We start from the raw sequence: 25,434 nt of genomic DNA, 5'->3' as shown, positions 1-25,434 counted from the left end.
CTTGTGAAGCAGCATGATCATGTCTTGGTGGAGATACCTCATATGAAGGGGTATTAAAGGTCATTAGCAATCTGGGAGAATGAAAGCATGTGGAATAAAAAAATGTGTATTCAAGGTGTTAAAAGTACTTTCCTGGTCATTGCTCAGATTCTTTTTTTCTCAGCTTATCCCTTAAATATTGATATTCTTCAAAGTTTGGTTCTAGGCCTTGTTTTCTTCTTACCTGGTCGGGTTAGGTGATTACTCAGCATTGTCTTTTTTATGTTACATTAATAGTTGTGTTTTAAATTGAATTTGGAAAAAGCCTCATGTGGTCTGGACTTTGGGTACCTATCACTGCTGCTACCAGGTGTGGTTAGTAAGGTCTGTATCCATTTGGTTCTCTCTTCCCTGAACTCCAGACCCACAGAGCCAGTTACCTCTACTAGATCTGTCTTCTGGGGTGTCACATAGGCACTTTACACTCAACATTCACAAAACAGTTTTTGAAAAACCTTCAAAAACTTGTATCTTTGTAACTGTACTACTTTCACTTCCAGTGTTTTCCACCCAATGAGTTTATTTCTTAACAAATGTTTATCATGTCAGTATTGCTGAGCACTCTGCTATTTATATTTAGGGCCTGCATGCTGAGCAACAGATATTGTTCCTGTCTTCATGGAGTTTATATTCCTTATCCCTCATATCCAGCCATTGTGCTTACTGAATTACTTTTTTTTAAAAATATATTTTTATTGCTTTCAGAGAGGAAGAGGGAGAGAGAGATAGAAACATCAATGATGAGGGAGAATCATTGATCAGTTGCCTCCTGCAAGTCCCACATTGGGGATTGAGTCCACAACCTGGGCATGTGTCCCAACCAGGAATCAAACTGTGACGTCCTGGTTCATAGGTCGATGCTCAACCACTGAGCCACGCTTGCCAGGCTACTGAATTATTTTCAGTTTCCCAGATTTATCAATCCTCTCTCACTTATAAGTGGTTATACATGCTACTTCCTCTGCCTGGAACACGATTCTTCTACTTGATAATCGTAGGTTTTTCCCAAGTTGGGTTAGTTGTTTCTCCTGTGCAGTGTCATAGCAGTGTAATATTACTCCTATTTTATTACTTATAACACTAGATTTTATTTGTTCATTCACTTGTCTAGTTTTTCCTTGTAAATTAAAGTCTGGATTTGAGAAATCTGAATAATCATTTTAAACGTTGTCCTGATACTTGCACTGCTTACGTCTATTCTGAGTGATAATATAACCTAATTAACAGAGGCATGGGCAATTAAAATTTAACTGTGCAAGCTACCAGCTCTGTATCTTGGGCAAGTTACTTAACCTCCCTGATTCCTCAGATTCCTCATCTATGAAATGGGGATAATAATGTGCGCCTCATAGGATGTTTTCTATACAGAATGATAACCGTTAAGAATAGCAGCGTTAGGATTTGTATAATTGAAGCTTTAAAAATAGTGATCATTAGTGGAAAAGAGGGAGGTGATCATGTGTTTTAGAAAGTTGAAAAGTGCTGCCCTAAACTATATTTTTTCCCCTTTGATAGCTCTTTGACAGATTGAGAGATGAAAATCCAGATTTTAAGGAGAAAATTGTAGCAATCAACAGTGAACTTACCCAACCTAAACTGGCTCTTAGTGAAGAAGATAAAGAGATCATCATAGATTCTACCAATATTATATTTCACTGTGCAGCTACAGTAAGGTTTAATGAAAATTTAAGGTAAGTAAAGGTATTTATCTGATATTTGAACTTAAGCATGGTTAAAAGATGTAATTTGAATTCTACTTTTCAGTCAAATTGTTTTGAAAATGATTTGAAACTGTCACTTGTAGCTTTCAGTGTCCTACATAGTGAGAAAAAAAAAGAATTTCCTTTTTCTTGTTATCAGTTTAAAAACGTTGGATAGCTAGTGTATATTTATTAGAAGTTGCCATGCATCTTAATACAGGACAGGGGAAAGGTAAGACATAGGAGTTATATTAGGATAGTGTAATTACCGAAGAAAAAATGTTCACCTTGGGTAGGAGTGTTAGTTTTAACAACTAATAGTGTTTGTTTCCTCTTACCTCCATTCTTTCAGAAGCCTATACCTGACCAACTTTATTTTTCTATGCACATATATTCATCTGCAAATTTAAATCAATTAGGCTCATGTTTGTAGAATAAGATAAATCAGCTTATAAATTTAAGTCATGCCTTTTTTTTTTGTTTTAAAACTTTGTTAGCAGTGTTAGGGACAGGGTACATTGGACATAATTTTAATTTAAAAAATAACTTGGACTTACTTTAAGATGCCTGTTTCAATTTAAAAAATTCTAAATGTTCACTAATTTTTATTAAAATGAACAAATGTGAATTTCAAACAGTGCTGTTTAATTCAAAGCATTCTTTTTGATGTATGTTCAAAAATACAGTTTTAATGTTAATATTAATCTAATTGTATGGTCTTATGCCAGTTAAATTGGTGCAGTCTTCTGTAGGTTTCACAATTACTTGAAGGCCTTTTTCTTAAAATGTTTTTAATTAAATTATGATGAATTAAATTGAGGTTATTACCCATTTTGTCTTTAACATAGAAGTGTAAACCTTAATCGACATTATATAACATGACAGTTCAGTGCCAAAGCATTACAATGTGTTTTGCTTATATCCCAGGTGAGGGCACTTTAAATAGTCCCTTATATTTCTGTAATAGTGCTTTATAGTTTTCAGGGTATTTTCTCATCCATTATTTTACTCCATGCTAACATTACCCACTGTAGTAGTATGGGCAAATCTACTTTATACTTGAGGAAGCTGAGGCAGCATTGTGTAATAGAAAGCTGAAGAGCTTTGGAATTACTTTAATTCTAATCTTGACTTTATTGTTTATTATCTAGTGATTATAATTTATTATTTACTTTTTAGTACTTTTTATGCAGCTGTTAGGTGTTCATGATTGAAAAGTGACAAAAGAATCTTATTAGAACTACTATGGGCCCAGTGCACAAATTTGTGCACCTTGAAAGGGAATGTGGGCCTCAAGGCTGTGGTGGGCACAGGGGCGGGTCTCGGCCCATGCTCCGTGCCCCTGCCTGGCCCCTTCCGCCGAGGCCCACTGTCCCCTGTTTGCTGGCAGCCCCATTCCTGCTGCTGCCGCTCCCACTCACTGACGGCGCGGAGTGATTGGGGCTAGCGCTGGGTGCCAGTGCCGTCAGTGGGTGGGAGCAGCAGCTGCTGCCCCGATTGCCTCTCAGGAGCAGGGGGAGGTGGAGAAGCCCTCAGGGGCGATCGGGGCCAGCAGCCGCTGCTCGCACCTGCTGACAGTGCTGAGTGATCAGGACCGGCGCTGGGCGCCAGCAGTGGGTGCAAGCAGTGGCTCCATCGCCGACTGTGGGTGCAAACGGTGCTGGCACCGGCAGCGGGTCTGAAAGGTGGCAGCTGGCCCTGATCACCCCTTAGGAGCAGGGGGAGGTGGAGAAGCCCCGAGGAGTGATTGGGGCAGGCAGCGATTGGGGCCATCGCTGGGCGCTGGCAGCGGGTGTGAGCGCCAGCTGGTGTCGACAGCAGGTGCAAGCGCCTGGCGGGACCGCGGCTTGAGAGAGCAAAGAATTTTCAGTAACCACCAGAGGCTCACCCCAATGACAGTGACTGGCGCCGTGCCTTCGTCTGGCGCCCCTGCTCACCTGCTCCACCATCCCTCTTGGTGGTCAGCGCACATCATAACAACTGGTTGTTCGGTTGTTCCGCTGTTTGGTCTATTTACATATTAGGGTTTTATATATAGATTGTATAATCATATTTTCAAAAAGCATGTATGTATGTATATGTGTATTTATAGATATGTTTTTTGATACTTGCCAGTTATATTTGGACTAGAGGCCCGGTGCACGAAATTTCATGCACTGGAGGGGGTGGGGGTGTCCCTCAGCCCGGCCTGCACCCTCTCTCAGTCCAGGACCCCCCAAGGGGTCCTTAGTGCTGCTACGGAGGCAAGAGAGGCTCCCACCACTACCGCTGCGCTCGCCAGCCGTAAGCCTGGCTTCTGGCTGAGCAATGCTCCCCCTGTGGGAGTGCACTGACCACTAGGGGGACAGCTCCTGCATTGAGTGTCTGCCCCCTGGTGGTCAATGTGCATCATAGCAACTGGTAGTTCGACCATTCGGTCGATTTGCATATTAGCCTTTTATTCTATAGGATAGTGTAATTACAGGTAGGTTTTTAGTATGAAATAGTTAATCTAACAGATATTTCCCCCCACAGTTCTAGCTTTTATTATTTTTTACTTTTTTCATAACCAAAAGAAAGAGTCCACACAGCTGTAAGAAAATGTTTTCAAGAAAAAGTACATAAATACTTGGTAATTGTCGTATATATAATCCTCACTGAACAGGCAACATTAGTTGGGGTTAAACTCATCAAAGTGCAGTACTTTCAGGGTACCATCTTTCTTTCTTTCTGTTCCCTGGGAGTAAGCAAGGCTACCATTAATGGAAGGGAAATATTTTCATTAGTATTCTTTCTTCTTCTACTAGAGATACCATAGAGGATGGGGTAGATAGGTGAATAAGAAAATTTATTGTTCTTTTCTTGCTTGTCAAGGCAGGTAGGTTTGCTGACCAAAGCGCCTCATCATTGAAATCATCATTTTCTATGAAGCATTTTTAATGATGATACTACAACATTAGATTTAGGCCAGACATTCTAAAACACTGTAGGTTGGCATATAATAACTACTTACAAAACAGTTGCTCTTTATAACCACATTTTAAGTTAACCCACAAATAAAAAATGGCATATTGTACTCAATATTTTGGGGGAGTTCAAGATAAATTGCCCACAGATCCTATTTGCAAAGTCCATCCAATCTAATATAGGAGTAAGAATATGCTTAACCATAATATAGATAGAAAATTAGGAGTTACTGAAAAGTATACATTAAGGGTTGTAATAGGTGTTCAGAAAGAAGTGGAAGTAGAGATTGATTGTTAGAAAAGATCAAGAAACTTGCATCTAAGGGTATTGATTCTTAAACTTTAGAATGTATTCCGAATTTTAAGAACTTTTGGAAGATGTGTTAAAAGGCACAGTTTTTGACTGTACACGCCAACTTTAGATCCTCTAATTTTGGGATAATACCCAGGACTCCTCATTTTTAGCAAGAGCCTTGGATGTGATTTAAATGATAGGTGTCTGGGTCCACTACCCTAAGACTGATTCATTGGTCCCTAGACATCTGTGTTTATATATAGCTTCATTAAGTTTTTAAAAATCAACAATAGTGAGGTCTCATCTAGATAGTATTTTCTCAGAGGTAGGGACAAGGGGAATTTATTTATTGATTGATTTTATCCTCACCCGAGGACATTTTTTCCGTTGATTTTCAGAGAGAATGGGAGAGAGAAGGAAAGACAGAGAGGGAAAGACACATGGATTGGTTGCTTCCTGCATGAACCCCCACCAGGGCCTAGGCCAGGGAAGAGCCTGCAACCAAAGTACATGCCCTTGACCAGAATTGAACCTGGAACGCAGGCAGACGCTTTATCCATGAGCCAAACCGGCTAGAGCGAGGGGAATTTATTTAAAATACAGTTGCACAGGCTTTACTTCAGATATTAACAAGTGTTTGAGGATGAGGTCCAGCAATCTGCATTTTACAAAAAAATTGATTTTAGAGAGGAAGGGAGAGGGAGAGAGAGAGAGAAGCATCAATGATGAGAGAGAATCATCAAAGGCTGGCTGCCTCCTGTTCATCTCCAGTAGGGGATAGAGCCCACAACACAGGCATATACCCTGACTGGGAATCAAACCAGTGACCTCTTGGTTCCTCATTGCTCAATCGCTGAGCTACACCTGGCTGGGCGCAATCTGCATTTTTTAATAAGCTCTCAGGTGTCTGTCATGCCAAGTGCGAGATCTTTGGTTTACAGTCTTAAGAGTATTATCAGCAGAGGTTTTGAACAACCCAACTTGTCTATAGAAGACAGGTGAACAAGAAAATTTACTGGGAGCTCAAATTTTTTTTTCTTTTTTAAAATAATTGGTTTCTATGTCTATATATATTCATAATGGACCATAAATACAAAGATTTGTTCATTCCCCCCACGCCTACTTCAAAGTCACTCTTATTTAGTATGCATTTATGACTCCAGATAACCATTATATAATGACAACATTATTTTTGTTTACTAGTAAATGCTTTCTGATCTAACATGTCAGGGTCTTGGCCTGAATTTCAATGGAGTAGAAATTGGATGGTGGTAAAATAGAGTGAGGTTACTAGCCTGGCAGTGATACTAAGAGTTACTTATGTTGACACAAAATGCCTTCAGGTTTGGGCTCTCAGGTACAGATGGGCGGGGGAGGGGTAGAAAGGCACAGAAGTGTTTCCTCTCTCAAGTTATTCCTTATTTTCAGTGACCCAGAAACTCTGTCACCATCCTCAGGAGCCTGTAACAGAATATCCTTTGTGTTCTGCTCCCCAAACATTACTATCCTTACACCTATTGTTTTGCAAATGCAAAAGAAAAGAGCCCATTGCCTTACAGTCTAGTGGATAGTACCCTCTCTGTGAAAGGTCTTTTCTGCCGGATTTCCATTTAAACAGATTCCCCCCCTCAGTTGAGATAAGGAAGAAAAAGATACACTCATGATTGTAAGACCCCAATTCAATTAGTTCACTTTTAAAAAATTTCCTTCTAATATGTTTCATAGGCTCTTGGATACTATTAAATTAAGAGAAAAAAAATAAGGCACGCGAGTTTTTCCTTTCATGAATTATTTCTTGTTCCTGGTGACCCAGAACTTGTTGTCCGGTCCTTAGGAACCTGTAACAGAATGTCCTCTGTATACCTCTTCCAAAACATTGTTTTTGCAAATGCGATAGACATCAAATCACTGCTTTGCAGTCCACTGGGCCAGATTCTGTGACAATCCTGGCCCCTTAAAAAGGTTGGATTATTTTCTTAAATACTGAAAATGTAAGAATTTTAGAAAGTACTCAAAACTTTTTATTTTTAAAAAAATTTTCTTGCAGTCTATCATTGAACATATATTGTTTTACATAAAATGTAAACTTAGAACTTCTATTTTACTTATAGAAACAACTTCCCTATTTCTAATTTTTTAATAGTTAAAATTTTCATAGTATAGTGATATTCTATGTTGATATAGCATAATTTATGTGATGTTTATTTAGTAAATTTAAAGATTTTTGATTTTCTGTTTGAAAAATTTGGGTTAGAACAAATTTTTTCTCTAAGTTAATTTTAGTTATGTTAACTAGATAAATAACTATAATTTCTATAATTTCTAGTACTTTGTCCTAGTCTCTTATGGATCAGTTATATCACATACAGTGTCACCTATAATATATTACCATTCCAGTTTTATCACAGTATTACTGGTATTGAATATTTCAAATATTTTTCCCCTCAGATATCAAGCTGTAAACAAATATTTTGACAGAAAGCAAAAACTACCCACCATCTTATTACCTTAAATAATATTTATTGAATGGTTGTTTGGGACTGTATTAGGAATAATGCTAAATATTTATAAGCTATTTATTTAATTTAATTTTATACAAATCCTATTAGATAGATGCCAACATTATTGCCATTCACAGGTGAGAAAACAGGCCTGAATGGTTGAGTGACTTTACCAGGTCACCTAATCCTAGCTGATAGGTAGGCCAAGCTACTATTTAAACCTAGGTCTTATTCCAGAGTCTTGTTCTTAATCTTGCTTCATTTCATAATGTATGTATTTTTTCAATATTCATCTAGGTTTTTCATGTTTTATAGTTGTCATAATTATTTTAATGGCTATATTCTTTCATTGTGATAAAATGATAACTTTATTAAATTGTTTTATACCTAGTGAATATTTGGACTCTCTAGACTATTGCTATTACTAGATGATGCTTCATTGATTTTTTCCTTCATATTTACTTTTGTATTTGTGTAATTATTTCTAATAAATTTCAAGAAGGGAATGTATAGATCACTTTGGGATCTTGCATGTGTCTTGTAAAATATGTACTAGTCCTATATTATAAAAGCCTAATATGCTAAGTGTCTGGTCATCTGTTCAACCAATCAAAGAGTAATATGCTAATGATATGTTAAGGCCAGTCAACTGCTCGCTATGACATGCACTGACCACCAGGGGTACTGAAAAGCCAGAGATGCAGAAATAATTTATGTTTATTTCCGAGTAATTAAATTTTTTTAATTTGTACTTTTATTTAAAAGTTCTAGTGAGATTTATTTTATAATCAGGAAATATTTATTTTTAAACATGACTGATAGAATGGATGTACTTCATATTGAAATAAAATACACAAAATCAGAGCTAAGGGATCAGTTGTAAAGAAACAGCCTCTGTCTCTCAATCTCTCTCTAATGGAAATAAGATTTATTTTAGCAAATAAATAAATGACATAGCTTTTTAATTTTTTATTATTGCTTTTTCTTTTACAGAGATGCTGTTCAGTTAAATGTGATTGCTACACGACAGCTTATTTTCCTTGCACAACAAATGAAGAACCTGGAAGTGTTCATGCATGTGTCAACAGCATATGCTTACTGCAATCGAAAGCATATTGAAGAAGTAGTCTATCCACCCCCTGTGGATCCCAAGAAACTGATTGATTCTTTAGAGTATGTTTGTTTGAAATTTATATACATTTACTTTGATCCTAAAACTTTGGATCCAAGTTTATTTATATGTATCTCTTGGTCAATTTCAGTTTCTCTCTCTCCACCCCTTTACACACACATACACACACATCTTTTTTTTTATTCAACAAATTATTACATATTTACTATTTTTTTTATTGTATAGATTTATATCTAAATGACTGTTGTAATGTGGAGCTTTCTCTTTTGATCAGGTGTGTTGATTGGAAGTAGGCCTTTGAACAGACTCATCAATGATATTAGGGCCTCTGTTTTCCAGAGAATCCATCTTAGTGATTAAGTATCTGAAACCATAGGGACTAATGGCTGCCTATTCATTAGCAAGTTTCTAACTTATTAAAAGATTATCTTTTTTATTATGAACCAATGGAGTATGTCTGTAGAGGTATCTTTAGTTATTAGGGAATCAGAGGAGTCATGGTCCTTTAATTGATACTCTGAGTGTTACTGTTTGTCATCTTTCTAAGGACTAGGATCCTATCAACAACTATTACATGGTAGATATTTTGGATATGGATTAAGTGAAGTATGCTTATGCCATGGCCAAGATTTCATTTGCTTTGTTCAGCCTGTGCTTTCTTGTCAGGTGAAACAACACAGGATCAGAACAAAAACAAAAACCTTTTTTCTTTTATAATTATAAAAACCTTCCAGTATCCATCATATCTTCACATATTTATTAATCCTCATATAATATTACTGTAGTCTTTTACTTCCTTTTTCTTATCTGTTTCTCCTCAGATCTTTCTTCCCATAGATTCTATCACTTTCAGCTCCTTAGTTATTTCCTGCTTTCTCATTCCAATTCTTTTTCCTTCAGGAGTGCTATAGAGAGTGTTCTTAACTCTTTCTCCAAGTTTTCTCCTAAAATAAGCATGTAGGTCTTTTTCTTTAAAGCTTTCCTGATAATCACTATGGGGAAGCAGACGGGTTATAATGAAATTAATAAACATGTGAGTTTACTAAGACATTCTTAGGGTAATTCCCTGGTTTTGTTTTATGACTCTGTTTCTTAGATGGTCCTAAATATCTACCTCATTTTCTTCATAGGTCAGTAGACAGAAGTTGTTAATATCTGGGTAAAGTTGAGTGGAAGTTAATGAAGCTTTTTACTTTTTCTCTTATTAGTATTTAGTATATCCAAACACTTAAGTTGCCGAAAAAAAAGAGCATGTAACCTTCTAATTTTATATCTTCTTTCCTTGCTTACAAAGAAATCTGGCTAACAGATAATTTTAAGATAACTCATGGATTGCATCTGTAAATTCACGTTAGTGATTAGGCTTTACTGGCTAAAGTCTCTCCTCCATTTAGCCATTTGTTATTTTTTTCTTTTAATGTAGTAACATCTCTTCAATATTTCAAGAGTTGTCTCCACTCTGAAGTTTTTCTAAGTTGATTAGCAACTGCCCTTCAATTTTATTAGTATTCTTTTCCCTTCACGCACTAAAAGTACTTCCACATACAAAAGAAAATTTATCTTGATAATCTCTAATTTATACTTCTTTATCAGTTAGTATGGCTGTCATTAGAATGTGACAGTACACTGAATATACAATTATGCATATGTAGAATTATAGACAGTAAGGGAAAAGTATCTGAAAACAAGTATATAACATTGGAATCAGATATTTAGACTGGGAAAGACCATACTTATCACCTAGTACTATGTAATCTTCCTTTTACAGATTATCAGAGTAGACTTTTTCTTCAGATACACTGAGAAAGTTGCAGGAATTTTAGAATTTCATAGTAGGTTGCTAATTGAATTGTTCCACTGTTCAAATAAATAAATACCCTTATTTATTTTTTAATTATTTGAACATTGATAGCTCTGCAAAATACTTATCTCATCCCAAACCCTCAAACCCTTTTAACATGTCCTCCCTAAAGAAACAAAATATTCGTACTTTATACCCATTCACAACTAATTTTTAAAAACATGTAAGACTCAAAATCAAATAATGTTTTTCTTTTCCAGAACTCATTAGTAATTTTTCATTTCCCTTTAATCTTTACCTGAGGATATGTTTTTACTGATTTGAGAGAGAGAGGAAAGAAGAGAAAGAGAGAAACATCGATGTGAAAGAGAAATGATTTAGTAATTGATCAGTTGCTTCCCATAAGTGCTTCTCTCAGGGATCGAACCCACAACCTAGGTATCCCTGACCAGGAATTGAACCCACAGCCTTTTGGTGTATGGGATGACCCTCCATATAACTGAGCCATCTGGCCAAGGCAGGAACTCATTAGTAATTTTAAACTACAATGCAACATACTTAATGGCATTTTTTCTTTTTAAAAATTAGTTTATCAGACTATTTTATGAGGGAGAAGAAATCCAAGGCCTTAGAGAGAATAGAAAGTCCTTGTTTCTGAAAGCAAATGACATTGAAAAGCCCCTTTGCTCCCTTGGAGTTTGTAATTTCCACATTACCAACAGAACCAGCTCCCAAGTAGACTTTCTACTTCATATTAGGCCTTGCTCAGCTACTTTTGGACTGCAGCAGAAAAGCTGTGAAGTGTAAAAGGAGGGGTGAGTGGGAAGGGATAATTCCAGCACAAAAGAGGGACGAAGCTGGAATGGAAGTTTTCTGAGCAGCAAAATAAAAAACAGCCAAATTCCTAAGATCCCACCTCTTGACAGGCTTGTTTGGGGTAGAAGATGGTAGGAAATCTTCAAGCTGCACTAATTTCTGAATGATGAATACAAGTGTCAGCCAAAATATTGTACTTCATCCCAGAGGCATGTAAACCACCGAGAAAGTTTCCTGGCCATTGTGGCTGAGTTGGTTGGAACTTTGTCCCATGCACTGAAGGGTCTTAGGTTCGATTTTTGGTCAGGGTACATACCTGGGTTGCATGTTCATCCCTGGTCAACCCCCCAGTTGGGACGTGTACAAGAGGCAACTGATCAATGTTTCTCTCTCCCCCTCTCCTTTCCGCTTTAAAAAACACACAAAACAAAACATAACCCCTTGTGAGAATAAAAAAACAAAAAACAAACACAAAAAAAAACTCAGAAAAATACTAAGAAGGTTCCAAAAATATTAGCTGCAGATGGAAATGATGCCCTAATTGAATTTTATAGCATGATTCATTTTATTTTATTGTTTACCTTAATTTCTGTTAGTCTCGTTAGTGAGAGCATACAGTTTTCAGTAACATAGAGATTACTAGGTCTTTTCTATTAATTGTAAATGTGTATTCATTGCAAATGTGTATAAGTAATATGTTACAGTGTTCGGAATTCCTAATCTGAAATATAGTTCCTAATCTGAAACCCATGGGTCCAGATCTATTTTGGAATGAATAGTCACACTGAGTTCTCTTAAAAAAAAAAAAAAAAAGAAAAAGAAAAAGATTATAAATCAGTTCAGATCAGCTTTGCTACCTACCATATGATTTATGAAAGAACTCTAGGTTTTTGGGTATAGAAATTGGGTATAAGATATATGGACTTGTATTTGATGTATAATGAAAGGAAGACTAACTTGCATATTTTTAGTAAGAGTTGTCAAATCATTTGGGGTCAGAGCAACAGATATGTTTGAATATACAAAGTAAGGTTTTTTATTTTATTTTATAGTAAAACATCTGAAAACATTTCTGCATACTTTCTTTGTTTACCAGGTGGATGGATGATGGCTTAGTAAATGATATCACGCCCAAATTGATAGGAGACAGACCTAATACATACATATACACGAAAGCATTGGCAGAATATGTTGTACAACAAGAAGGAGCAAAGCTAAATGTGGCAATTGTAAGACCATCAATTGTTGGTGCCAGTTGGAAAGAACCTTTTCCAGTAAGTTGTTAGAAATCTTTTAAATAATTATAATTGAAAATTTTAAAATAATCGGCAGTTGCTTGATTTAAGAGCAGATGCTATTCATTGAATATGGCTTAATATGGCAGAGCTGTTTCTATTCATAGAAAGAGACATATTTATTGGTACTTTTATTTCTAATTTAATGTTTGTTTAGGAATGCAAATAAACATTTTAAAAATCTTAATCGGGACTATGATGTTATCTCCATCAAAGGAGATCTTGCCCTATATTTTTTCTTTGTGATTGATGAGCTTGGACTTTTGACACATCAACATTTGTTGGCTTTTAAAATTATTTACTGACTAGTGACCCTGTGCACAAATTTGTGCACATTGAAAGGAAATTAATTAGAAGGTGGCTGGTGGGCCAGGATTGGGTGAGACGGACCAGAAATGCCCTGGAGCCAACCTCCCATGGTCCCTCCCCAGTGTTTACGGAGTGAGTGGGGTCCCTCTGGCAGGTGGGGTCCCTTGGTCTGGCCTGTGGGGATCAGAGGGGTTCTGGAGTGTGTTTTATATATATAGATTAGCTTTCCTTGCAGAAGTGAAGGGGATAGAAATGAAAATATTCAGGATCTTATTTTATTTCATTTGCTTTTTAGTACCAAATGGAGACAAGCCTTCTAAGAGGTAGATTCTTCCCTATATAGATCACAAGCTAAGAAAGATATGAGAGAGTTCTATGGTAATATAGGAAAGGAAGGCATTATGGTATTTCTGAATCTCTGGAGTAAGAGTAAACATAGATATAAACTAATAGACAAGTTGATTTAGGAAAAACCTAGATTTCTATAATGGTAGTAAGTGAATGCCTTTTGTTGCTTTGACAATTCTGTTTTCCTCTGTTTTATTCAGTAATTTTGAGGATAATTTGCCATTTCCCCTAATCAAGGTACTGTATCAGTAAATTGCATAAAATCAAACTTGAACAGGCTTTGTTTAACAAAAATATTGGACAGGTATAAACTTCTTTTTATACAATTCTCCTTGCAGAGAATTAAAGGAAGAGTAGGTAACCCCTTGAAAACTATTTTACTTAGCCATTTTCAATTCCAGAGAAAGATTGCTTCTATTTAGGACGAGGAGAAATAGTCTGACCTGAATCTAGTCTAATTTTTAGTTTTTAGAATAAAATTACCAAATATATGTGTGGAGTTGCAGATTTCATGTAATAAATCCCTAGCTTCATAATATTTATAAGCTTCCTACTTTTTTTATTTTTGGTATTAGGGATGGATTGATAACTTTAATGGACCAAGTGGTCTCTTTATTGCGGTAAGTTAATCTTTTGATTTATTTAATATTCTATATTTTCTTTAGTTTTCTGTATACCTTTATATGTATATATGCACTCTGATTCATGTATCTTAAGGTGTTGTTTTTAATTTTAACAAAGGCAGGGAAAGGAATTCTTCGAACAATGCGTGCTTCCAACAGTGCCCTTGCAGATCTTGTTCCTGTAGATGTAGTTGTCAACACGAGTCTTGCGGCAGCCTGGTATTCCGGAGTTAATAGGTATATGAGGTGACAATGTTGCTTGTTAAATATATAGTAACTGAGAAGGGAAAACAGAGCTACTGACTAATATTAATCCCTCAATCCTGACATTCCCATATCAATATATAGGGTGTCCCTAAAAATGTATACATTGAATAATTAGGAAGGCATTGTTCATTAAAATACATTTCATTTTCAAAATTGAGCTATCAGCTGTTAAAGTGCGTATACATTTTTTTTGGGACACCCTGTATATCACTTCCAACTGCAAACATTGGCTTATTACAGGCAATAATAGCAAGTGGTTCTGTCAGCAGTAATTAGGAGTTAACATGAACTGTCATGTACTAACTACAGGATGGGCAAGTTAATTAGGTAGTAACAATGAACCCACCCCCAACCAATAATTTTTTGAATCCAAACTAAAGTGTGGAATGAACTTGGCATAAAGAGCTGAAAATTCACAGAGAATGGCTTATATAAATCAAACATGTCACACTGGAGCAGCTTTAATCAACTCATGGAGCCTCCTTTTAAAATGTAGTAGCATTATAGGTAACACCTAAACTTTGAGCTTTTCATTAACTTTCGTTTTCTAATGAATAAACTGCTGTTATTTTTGAAGTCCGTATTTTTTATGTTTTCAAAAAGGGATATGATTATAGGAATAGATGGTTTCTAGTAAAAGGGAATCAGTCCATAATATTTTCAACTAGAGCTTCTGAAAATGGGAAGGAGATAGGAAGAGCTGAGATTATTTGTTGTTGGTTTTTTTTTTACATTTATTTTGTTAATCCTCACTGGAGGATATTTTTTCCATTGGAAGAGAGAGGGAAAGACAGAGAGAAACATCAATCGATCCATTGGTTGCCTCCTGCACGAACCCCAATCAGGGCCCGGACTGGGGAGGAACCTGAAGTACATGCTCTTGACCAGAATTGAACCTGGGACCCTTTGGTCCACAGGCCAACACTCTATCCACTGAGCCAAAATGACTCATTACATTTAAAAACACATTTCTACTCATACAAGGAAGAAAAATATATTTTAAAAAAAAAGTCAGTATTTTTAAAGTAATAATATTAGTAGGGAAGGGGAAAAAGTTGTAAATCTTCCTACCTAATAATAGACAAATATGCAAATTGACCATACCTCCAACACACCCACAGCCATGCCCACAAGCCACGCCCACCATCCAATCAGAGCGAGCATGCAAATTAACCCAAACCAAGATGGCTACAGCCACAGAGAACAAGGTTTCCTAGGTAACAGAGGAAGCCAAGCTTTCCGCCTGCCCTTGCCAGGCCTAAGCCTCCACTCAAGCTACAAAGTTTCAATTATAAAAGGTAAACAAATTCAAACAAATGGCGGCAGAATGGAGCTTGAGAGAGCAGGCCAGGGTTGCCGCTGGCAACAGGGGAAGCAAAGCATTCAGCACACCCTGGCCGGGCCCACCTGCTTAAGGCAACAAAGTTTCAATTATAACCCCAACAGAAATGGCTGCCGGCCTCGGAGGGAGCCCCAGGCTTGGCTCCGCTCCAGGCTACAAAGTTTCAGTTGTAGAAGGAAAATAAATTCCAGATACCAGGGCCTCTGCTTGGGTTGTCAGGGGGCGTGGCCGGCCTGCAAACCACCACAGGCCCCTCGCTCAGGCCGCCCCATGCCCCAAGGGAACCCCCACCTGATCCGGGACATCCTTCAGGGCAAACCAGCTGGCCCCCACCCCTGTACCAGGCCTCTATCCTATCTAATAAAAGAGTAATATACAGATTGATCATCACTGCAACACACAATATAGCTGCCCCTATGTGGTCAAAGATCCTGCCCCCATGTGGACACAAGATGGCCACCACAAGATGGCCAGCAGGAGAGGGCAGTTGGGAGGCACCCAGCCTGCAAGGGAGGACAGTTGAGAAGGCCCAGGCCTTTAAGGGAGGGCAGTTGGAGGTGATCAACCCTGCAGGAGAGGTCAGTTAGGGGTGACCAGGCCGGCAGAGGAGGGAAGTTGGGGGCAAACAGGCTGGCAGCAGAGTGGTTAGGGGCAATCAGGAAGGCAGGCAGGCAAGCAGTTGGGAGCCAGCAGTCCTGGATTGTGAGAGGGATGTCCGACTGCCCGTTTAGGCCAGATCCAACCAGTCGGACATCCCTTGAGGGGTCCCATATTGGAGAGGGTTCAGGCGGGGCTGAGGGACAACCCCCCTCTGTGCATGAATTTCGTGCACCGGGCCTCTAGTTTAAGGATAATTAAAAATGTAGCAAAGGTACCATCACTTTTTCCTATTTGAAATCATGTAAGATTTAGATTGGACAAGTTTGGCCTCTTTTTATCTTTCATTGCTTTGATCTTTGTTTTTGCAGACCAAGGAACATCATGGTGTATAATTGCACAACAGGCAGCACTAATCCTTTCCATTGGGGTGAAGTTGGTATGATTTTACTTGTGTTTTTGAAAGTTAGAATAAATCTTAAAGAACTTAAAATATTCTCTGAGTTTTAATGTCAGAATAATCCATGAGACATTAAGGCCACTGAGTTCCAATAAACTGCTGTTAGTTAGTCTTATTTAATTGCCATCTTAAGAATATCTGCCAATACTACCTTGTTCTTAATAGTGTTTTCCAAATTTAAGAATATCCTGCTGTATAGTCCCACCCTGCCCCACCCTTGTCTGACCCTTACTGTTTTTCTGCTGCCATTTGCAGCAGCCCTTATAGGTACCTGTGGCATGGAAACAGCTTTCTTTTTCTGTCATGGGCACTCTTGGTGCTGATGTTGCCTGTCCGTAGGCAATAAATAACACTTCCAACTACAAGAGTTGGTATATCTCAGGAAATAGCTAGTGGCCCAAAGAGTAATAATAAATGAAGGAGTTAGAAAGTAGGATGGGTACATTTTGCCAAAATAATTTCCATTAATTAATCTATTTAAATTTACAAATTCATAGCAGGTAGTGTGTATGCTATGTTATTTGCCCTAAAATGGGAATAGTATAACTTGAATGCCTTCTGAAATAGAATAATTTTTAAATTGTTGGTTTATGTTTTAAAATTTAAAGTAAAATATATTTATTGCATTGATTTAGTAATAGGTCTCATTTTACCTTTAATTGAAAAATTTTTGTTATCCTTGTAAATCAATTTTGATTTTAAAGTAAATCTTTTATGTCCTTTATTTTAAGGTTTTTCTAGGGTATTTTTATTTCGACTTAAAGATTGGCCATTAGAGCACAGAGGGGGGGAAAAATCTAGGGGAGATTTTAATTTTATGATAATTATTTAAATAAAGCTCTTTTAATAATTTTAAAACACTTTAAATATGAGGCTTTTTTTTTTGTAATCTCTCATTATGTTCCAAAGTTCCTTAAAAATTAAGTTGAACATTATATTTTTAGTGAATATCTCAATATACATTTTCATTGAAGTATTAACATAGATGATTATAGATTTGATTGTGTTGACATTGCATAGACTAAAATTATGGCAGAAGTTAATTTGGGTTGTTTTAAGGTGTTGATGTATATTAATTTGAGCAACTTAATTATTCATAAGCAAAGGATGATGATTTTCCTTTTCTTTTTTAAGTAAGTACTATAATAAGAATCTGAAAAGAGGAACAGAAAGAAAGAAGCTATTGTGAGGTGAAATAGAGAAAGTGACATTGTAAAATGACATCGGTAAAACATTTAAAAGGATTTTTAAGAATAAATTTTAGCAAAAATTCATCTAAATAAAATTCATAAACAGTGGCAGTTTTAAAACCACTTGAGTTCAACAGTCTAATACTCATATTCTTTTAGCGACTTTAGAGAGTAGAAAAGTTTGTATTTTAAATGAGTGAACTCTGACATCTTTGGTAAAATATTTTGCTTTGTAAAAAACATGATTTTTTTTTTTTCAAAACTTCATTACATGGTTATTATCAAAGCTGTTACACAACTTTTCTTCCTCAGAATACCATGTAATTTCCACTTTCAAGAGGAATCCTCTCGAACAGGCCTTCAGACGGCCCAATGTAAATCTAACCTCCAATCACCTTTTATATCATTACTGGATTGCTGTAAGCCATAAGGCCCCAGCATTCCTGTATGATATCTACCTCAGGATGACTGGAAGAAGCCCAAGGTAATGGTGACTAGCTCTGTCTTATCTGTTCCTCTGACTGTTAAACAACCCTTGCTTACACTAAAATGCCTATTAACCCTGTATTTGTTTATGCTTATAAGGCGTAATGGCCTTTTATGAAAGAGAAGACTTGAATTTAAGACTTTGTCAGAAAAGCAAAGGTCGTGTTGTAATTCACTCTAGTTTATTCTGAAGTTTTGATGATAAGTAATCATGTGCTGAATTCTAGGTCTAACTTTAGGTATTTTTTCTGAATAACAAATAACATTCAAAATGCTTTGATGCTTATTTTCCCTACAGGATATTATCTAAATCATTTCTTCAAGATGAATCCTTTAAACCAAGTATTCAGGCGCCCCAATATTAAGTTGTATTCCAACAACTTATTGCTTCATTATTGGAAGGGTGTCAGACATACAGTACCTGCATTATTGCACGATCTTGCACTCAGGTTGACAGGTCAGAAACCGTGGTAAGAAGAATAGCAGTAAATACACTATGTATTGGTAAGGTGGTGGAAGCTTGCTGGAGAGACGAAAAGTCGCTAGCATGAGCTTTACCTCTAGAATTACTAACCTGATTAATCACAATCACAATCAGGATGCTAAGACATTTCTTAGAAATTGGGGATATTTGGGAAAACTGTGGTTTCAGCTTATTGGGCCATTGATCCTCCAAAATCCCATAATGTAGGAAATGTCCAACATCAAGGTTGTCATTGCTATTATAAGCTGAAATTGAGCTCCTCTCCTCTTCCCCTTAAAAAACATAGGGGTAGTTTTATAGGGGTTTAATGTTAAAATGTTTTGCTTTAAGTAGATTGTGCAGTTTTATATGAAAAACGTAGGATGCTTTTAGAAAATTGCTTGAATTATCTCAGCTGCCCATTCAGCTTATAATATGTTAATTACAGTTTTTGACTAATTTCCAGGTTGAGAATATTATATTTTTTAAGAAGTTAATAACAAATGGAAAACTTTTTTTTTTGTTTTCCTCTAGTTGTTACAGCCTTTCTTTTTGCTTTCTTTTCTTTTTTTATTGAAACCCCACAAACTTACATAAAGTCCTCCTGTCTTTCCCCAAATTATAGTTAAATGTCTCATAAAATAGGTTTTTAACTACATTGGCATTACAGTGGAATCTTTGATTATAGAGTTCAGGATTTGAGTATTTATGTATAAAGAAGGTAAGGTTCTGATTCCAGAACTTTCACCAGTTGCTCAAAAAGTAAAAGTGAGGTATCTGCCGTTACAGTGTTTCAGGATCTGAGTTTACTTGTAGGGATTTTCTGTGGATTCAGTTGTCCATTATGTTTCTAATTTTATATGTTTAATGTGAGAGGTGTTGAACAACTTTAGGTAAAGAAATACTTAATGGAAAAAAGATCCACAGTATTTCCAAGATATTTTTATATTTTCTAGAATGATCTGAAAAGTACAGTATTTGTCATTGGCAGCATTCTTTGTGGCTAAAACGTAGATGTAAATTTATGAGTGATGGCAGTGCATGCTTTCTTGATGTTAATAAAGTTGTTGCAATTTAGAACAGAGAAGTCACTAGGTCAACTAGGTCAAAAAAGTAAAATAGGTTAAATATATCACAATGTCTTACAGAAAAAGGGGGCTTAGTAAACTTAAAAATGAGTGAGTAACCAAAGTTTATTAAATAATTTATACTAGATGTTGCTACATAGCAAGTCATATCATTAATAGTGGCTTAAAACGGCAGCTGAAATTTAATATTTCAATTCATTATTTCTCTTAGCGTGTGTTGATAACAGTTGCCTTCTTACCCTACTTCTTGCCCATAAAAGGTTGGAAGTCCCAGGGCAGGGATCAGCTTCTGTAAAGGGCTGTATGGTTCCTGTTGCAACTACTCAACTCTGCTGTTAATTGTAGCCTCCACCTTACAATTACTCAATTAGACATTTGCAATTACTCAACTAGATGTCCATAGATAATATGCAATTGAATAACCATGAGTGTTCCAATACAACTTTATTTACAGGAACAGGTGGATTTGGCCCCCAGGGTGTTGGTTTGTTAATCGTTGATCCAGAGGCCTCTTTTCATTTTGTACTATCTATGTCCCTTTCAGTGTAAACTGATATGATTCCTTTTAAACTTGTGGGTTTCCCATGTATCTGTTTAAAACAATCTCCATTAGACCAAAGCCATACGCACAGATCTCTTTGAGACATGTCCATCTCTGTCTTGGGTCTATATGAGGTTACTATGGATGGGATAACACCCTTACATCTTAGATTCTTGTCTCTTAGATCCTTAGACTAGACTCTTACTTCCTGCCTCTTTAAACAGTAGGGCTTCTATGAGACATTTCTCTAAGATCTGGAATAAGCCTTTTGTTAGAAAGTTTCTATGAGGTATGTTGAACGAACTCAAAAAGAGTCTGGAGGCTTTGGCTAGAAATAAACAATAAAGACTTATTCAAGGGTTTTAGGGTTTGCAAACCAGAACACCTAGCTAGGCAATACCCAGAATATTTTGAAGAAGAAAGAAAAGTTAAAAGATTTTATAGTAAAAAGTACATTCTTGAGAAGAATCTGTCCTGCATTCTTAGCCCTAGGATTGGTCCAGGATAATTATTTGTCAGATGTTGGTTGATCTGGATAATGGGTGTCAGGTGGTCTGGATATGTGACTTTTTCAGGGGCTAATTAGAGGGTTGTTTGAAGGTCTGGTTTATGTCCAGGTATTGACATACAGAAAATTGATATATATCCAGGCATTGACACAGGAGTGAAAAGTTCAAATTATAAGTTCCCTGACTATTTAAAACAAGAATAGAATTGTTTTCTCATACCTCAACCTTCTTGATTTTAGTAATTTTGAAGCAATTGCATTTTATTTGTTTATTTTAAAAAATATGTTTTTATTGATTTCAGAGAGAGGAAGGAGAGGGAGAGAAAGATAGAAACATCATTGATGAAAAAGAATCATCGCTTGGCTGCCTCCTGCAAGCCCCCCACTGGGGATTGAGCCTGCAACCCGGGCATGTGTTCTGACTGGGAATTGAACCGTAACTTCCTGGTTCATGGGTTGGTGCTCAACCACTGAGTATACTGGCCGGGCAATCCATTTTATTTCTTCACTCTATTTTCCTCAGGTACTACCTTAGATCTTTTTGAGGTATTAACTAAAAATCTTATGTCTGCATTCGGGATTTGACCCATGCCCAGAAGCCATTCTGGGCGCTTTCCACCATCTTTCTATGATACCTTAAATGTACTTGAATGTTCCGGCTGATGCTCTCAAGTGTATCAGTGATGCCAAAAAGAGAGGCAAGCACCAGGTTCTTATTAATCTGTGCTCCAAAGTCATCATCTGATTTCTAACTGTGGTGATACAGCATGTTTATGTTGGTGAATTTGAAGTTATTGATGACCACAGAGCTGGGAAAGTTGTGAACCTCACAGGCAGGTTAAACTAGTGTGGCGTAATCAGCCCCAGTTTTGCTGTCCAACTCTAAGATTTATAAAAATGCCAGAACAATCTGCTTCCATCCCGTCATTTTGGTTTCATTGTACTGACAACCTCAGTAGGCATCATGGACCATAAAGAAGCAAGATGAAAACACACAGGAGGGAAAATCCTGGGATTCTTTTTCTAGTGATGTAATATAAATGCACAAATAAAATGCCTCAATGGAAAAAAAACAAAAGAATTCCTGCCTGGCATTTTATTTATTTTTAAAAAACATATTATTTATTGATTTGAGAGAGAAAGAGAAACATCAATTTGTTGTTCCACTTATTTATGCCTTCATTGGTTGCTTCCTGCTGTGCCCTGACTGGAGATTGAACCTGCAAACTTGGCATATTGGAATGACGCTCCAACAAGCTGAGCTACCCAGCCAAGGCTGGCTGGTATTTTCATTTCCTCTAAATACCACTTAAACACATAGTTCAGTTTTTAAATATCACCTTTGTCCTCTTTGAGGAAATCTTGGCTAGATCATAAAATTAGGTACAGTTTCTATTTTTCATGTTACCACAGGCAACAGTTTTGTTCTTCCATCTCCCAACAATATTTTTGTCCCTTCAAGGCCTCAAACAGCAGGTTCATTTAAGCCCTTTAAGGCTTCCACTAAAATTCTTTTCTTGATCCTTTCAGGTTTCACCATGGTCTCCTCAAGAGCCTTTTAGATTCTACCTCTTGCTCCTAAAGCCAATACATGTTTTAGATTTTTATTATAGCAGCCCCACAATCCTAGTACTAAGATCTGTTCCTTTTATCTGTGCTGCATTGTGAATCACCTCTAACTTAGTCTCTTATGATTTCCCTGGGTCAGGAATTCTAGAAGGGTTTGGCTTTGTGTTTCTGTCCCAGAGGCTTTCCAGTGTTTGTAGGAAACGAGCAGGTACACTGGAGGGAGTGGTAAAGGAGAGAAAGGGTACAGAGCAACTATGGTGGCCCGGCATCTTTCTCTCTTCATGTAGTCTCAGAGCCTCTCCATGTGGTCTCTCCACTTGGACTAGTTTGGGTTTCCTCACATCATGGCAGCCTCTAGGGGAATTGGACAGCACATGGCAACTGAAGGCTTCAAGGGTGAGTATTCCAGCAAGCAAGGCTTAGAAAGCTTCTTCACCTTTTCTTACTACTCTTGGAAATCGCACTGTTTCATTTCCACCTCATTCTATTTGGTATAAGTTACCTTTACCTCTTGATGGGAAGATAGTCAAGGTGATATTATAGGTGAGCATGGAGGATGGGAGATAATATTATAGCTACCTTTGGAAATTAAAATCTGCTGCAAATAGGAAACATCAAAGGAAGAACCTTGAGGTTTGCCCTGTGTGAGGCTTTCAAATCAGGAATTATTCTTGACCTCTGGAGTTTATAGTCTAAAAGCAAAAAGAGACATAAAGACTTTTTAGTTAGGTGATTTTATTAATGTTAAATACAGTCTTATAGTTTATATTATTTAATTTGTTCACATGTATACTGAGCAAGGCACTGAGCTTTATATCTTATATTGGGGCCTTACTACTTCTACATTAATGTCAATCATCACTAATGGTGTCCATTTTACTCATTTATATTAATCTGAGTGTCAGCTAGATAAGTATAATTTAGACATGCATCATAAGAATCCTGGTTAATACTCTGTAGGGACTAGTATGTATGATATTACATGTAGAAGTTGTATAGATTATTCACTCTAGCTCTTGAAATGTAGCTATTTTATCACTGCTCAAAATGACATTTTAAAAAAGTGGTTCCATAGTCTTATTTTTGGGGTTATTTAATAGCTTAACTCTTTAGCTTAACTTCAATGAGCTTAATATATTTTAATCTGAGGACAGTTTTGCCCCCTCAGGGGACATTTGACAATATGTGGAGATGTTTTCAGTTATCACAACTCCAGGAGGAGGTAGTGGAGACCAGAGATGCTGCCAAGCATCTTAGAATGCATAGGACAGCCCCCACCAAGAAGAATTATCTGGCACAAAATGTCTAGCCCTGGACTAGATGACCATTAAGATCTCATTGTACTCTAAAGGATTGTGATTGATTAATTTTTGCTGGTTGTTATAATAAAGAATAAACAAATACTCAGAATATATAGGACAATATAGTGCCAGGCATTTGCCCTTACGTCATGTTTAACCCAAGAGTGATGGTGCAAAGTTGTGTTGTTGTTTTTTTTATCTGCCATAAATTTGATAAATAATAGTCTATCAACCTTACAAATTTATGGCCTTTCAAATTTCCTTTTTCTACTCCAATTTTTTATTATAATTATTTTTTAATGGCTGAATCAGTGATTGGTTTTAGGGTAATTCTGTCATTTGAATGAATGTGAAGACTAGGTGAGAATTGTCAGTGAAAAGAGGTTAGGAAGAAAAACTTTTTAATAAGCTTTATGTTGGAAAACCACATTAACCAGATATGTTTATGTATGTGATTCAAATATACTATACAGGCTGTGATAGTCAATATTGATTTAATCACAAAATTTTTATATCGTTTTTGTTGTTTTTTAAAAAATTGTATAATCTCTTATCTAAAAGTAGTATGTCTTCTTTTTTTCCCACCAAGTACTGTCTATCTTTAGGAACTATTTTTGTCCAAATACAGCCTTTTGAGGCTCACTAATTTTTTTCATGTTTAATGGAGGTTTTGTAATTGCTTTCTTGCATGAACTAAAGTTTTTCTTTACATAGTCCATGCTACCTCATTTTTTACATAGTTCATGCTACCTCATTTTTTTTCAATATTCTGGATTCAGGATATCTTTCTAAATATATTAAATATGTCATCAGAATTGCTTAGCTAATTATGTTACTGTTTTGATTCCTTTCTCCCCCCTCATTTCTACTGTGCTAATTTCCCCCCATTTCTAAAGTTCCTGATTTTGGGACTCTAAATTACATATAATGCTAATCCTTATTGTGGGGCTATAAATTGAGGGATTTTTTTTGTATTTCTTCACAAATTATTTTTCTATTTATCAGAGGTTAGGAACTTTTTGTGTGTGTTTTGTTTTGAAAAGTTCTTTCTTCCCCACTTATCATTGGTAATTATTGTATAGATGTTACTGCTCGGGTTAATGTTATGATATCAATGACTTATAGTAAGCCATGATATTTAAAATGACAGATTTAATGATTAGGGCCCCTTGCCCTTTTAAAAAGAAACAAACAAAACAGTATCTAACTTCCTTATTTCTATAAGGATGGATCTTGGGGATTTGGGAAGGTGAGTAAATATTTCAAAAAGTTTTCAGCATGAGTCATTGATTTCATGGCACAGCAAAATGATCAAGAATGGTATTTGTCAGTGTTAAAGAGAAAGTTATTTAAAGATCTATACACAGAAAGTTGACTAAATGGCAAACGAATATTTCTGTATAATGTAATATAGAATGTTATGAATTCACAGAAAGTCTTAGTAAAATGTGGAACAAAAGGAACAAAAAGCAAGGGAATTCTAATTGAATTCATTATTATTTAGTATTATATGTAGAAAATTTGACCTTAAAGCATTGTATTTCCTTTGAAAATGAATTTCATGTATCAACAGAACTTTAGGTAGTATTAAATTCATTTGCAGCTGCTTAAAATTTGTTCTTTTACATTTTGGATTTATGAAATAATCTTCCAAGATGCAGAAATATTCTTATTGCCTGCTGGTTGGTACACTTACTAAATTACGTATTATGATTTTACTGTTAATGTCTCAGTTTACAAACTGGTGTCATGGGTGGTGATGAGATTTTTTTTTCTAATCTATGCAGAATATGAATCTGTCATTTTCTTATAATACAG

General features: G+C 36.3%; 1 protein-coding gene and 1 pseudogene across 4 annotated transcripts in view; both read left to right on the top strand.

Moving 5' to 3' along the window:
• Positions 1-25,434, top strand: part of FAR1 (fatty acyl-CoA reductase 1) — a 69,007-nt gene that overhangs the window by 34,687 nt on the left and 8,886 nt on the right. For all 3 annotated transcript variants that reach the window (XM_079789124.1, XM_079789125.1, XM_079789123.1), the window contains exons 3-9: positions 1,555-1,730; positions 8,474-8,653; positions 12,326-12,503; positions 13,757-13,801; positions 13,923-14,041; positions 16,382-16,449; positions 17,973-18,144. In XM_079789124.1, coding sequence (XP_079645250.1) covers positions 1,555-1,730; positions 8,474-8,653; positions 12,326-12,503; positions 13,757-13,801; positions 13,923-14,041; positions 16,382-16,449; positions 17,973-18,144 — 938 coding nt within the window. The remainder of the gene's footprint in view (positions 1-1,554; positions 1,731-8,473; positions 8,654-12,325; positions 12,504-13,756; positions 13,802-13,922; positions 14,042-16,381; positions 16,450-17,972; positions 18,145-25,434) is intronic.
• LOC307110079 (small ribosomal subunit protein uS8-like) lies at positions 18,631-25,428 on the top strand (annotated as a pseudogene). The gene has a single exon. The product of its transcript is annotated as a small ribosomal subunit protein uS8-like (transcript).

Source organism: Cnephaeus nilssonii (assembly GCF_951640355.1).
Source record: "Cnephaeus nilssonii genome assembly, chromosome: 13".
Taxonomy (NCBI): domain Eukaryota; kingdom Metazoa; phylum Chordata; class Mammalia; order Chiroptera; family Vespertilionidae; genus Cnephaeus; species Cnephaeus nilssonii.
This window is presented reverse-complemented; position numbering and strand designations above follow the sequence as displayed.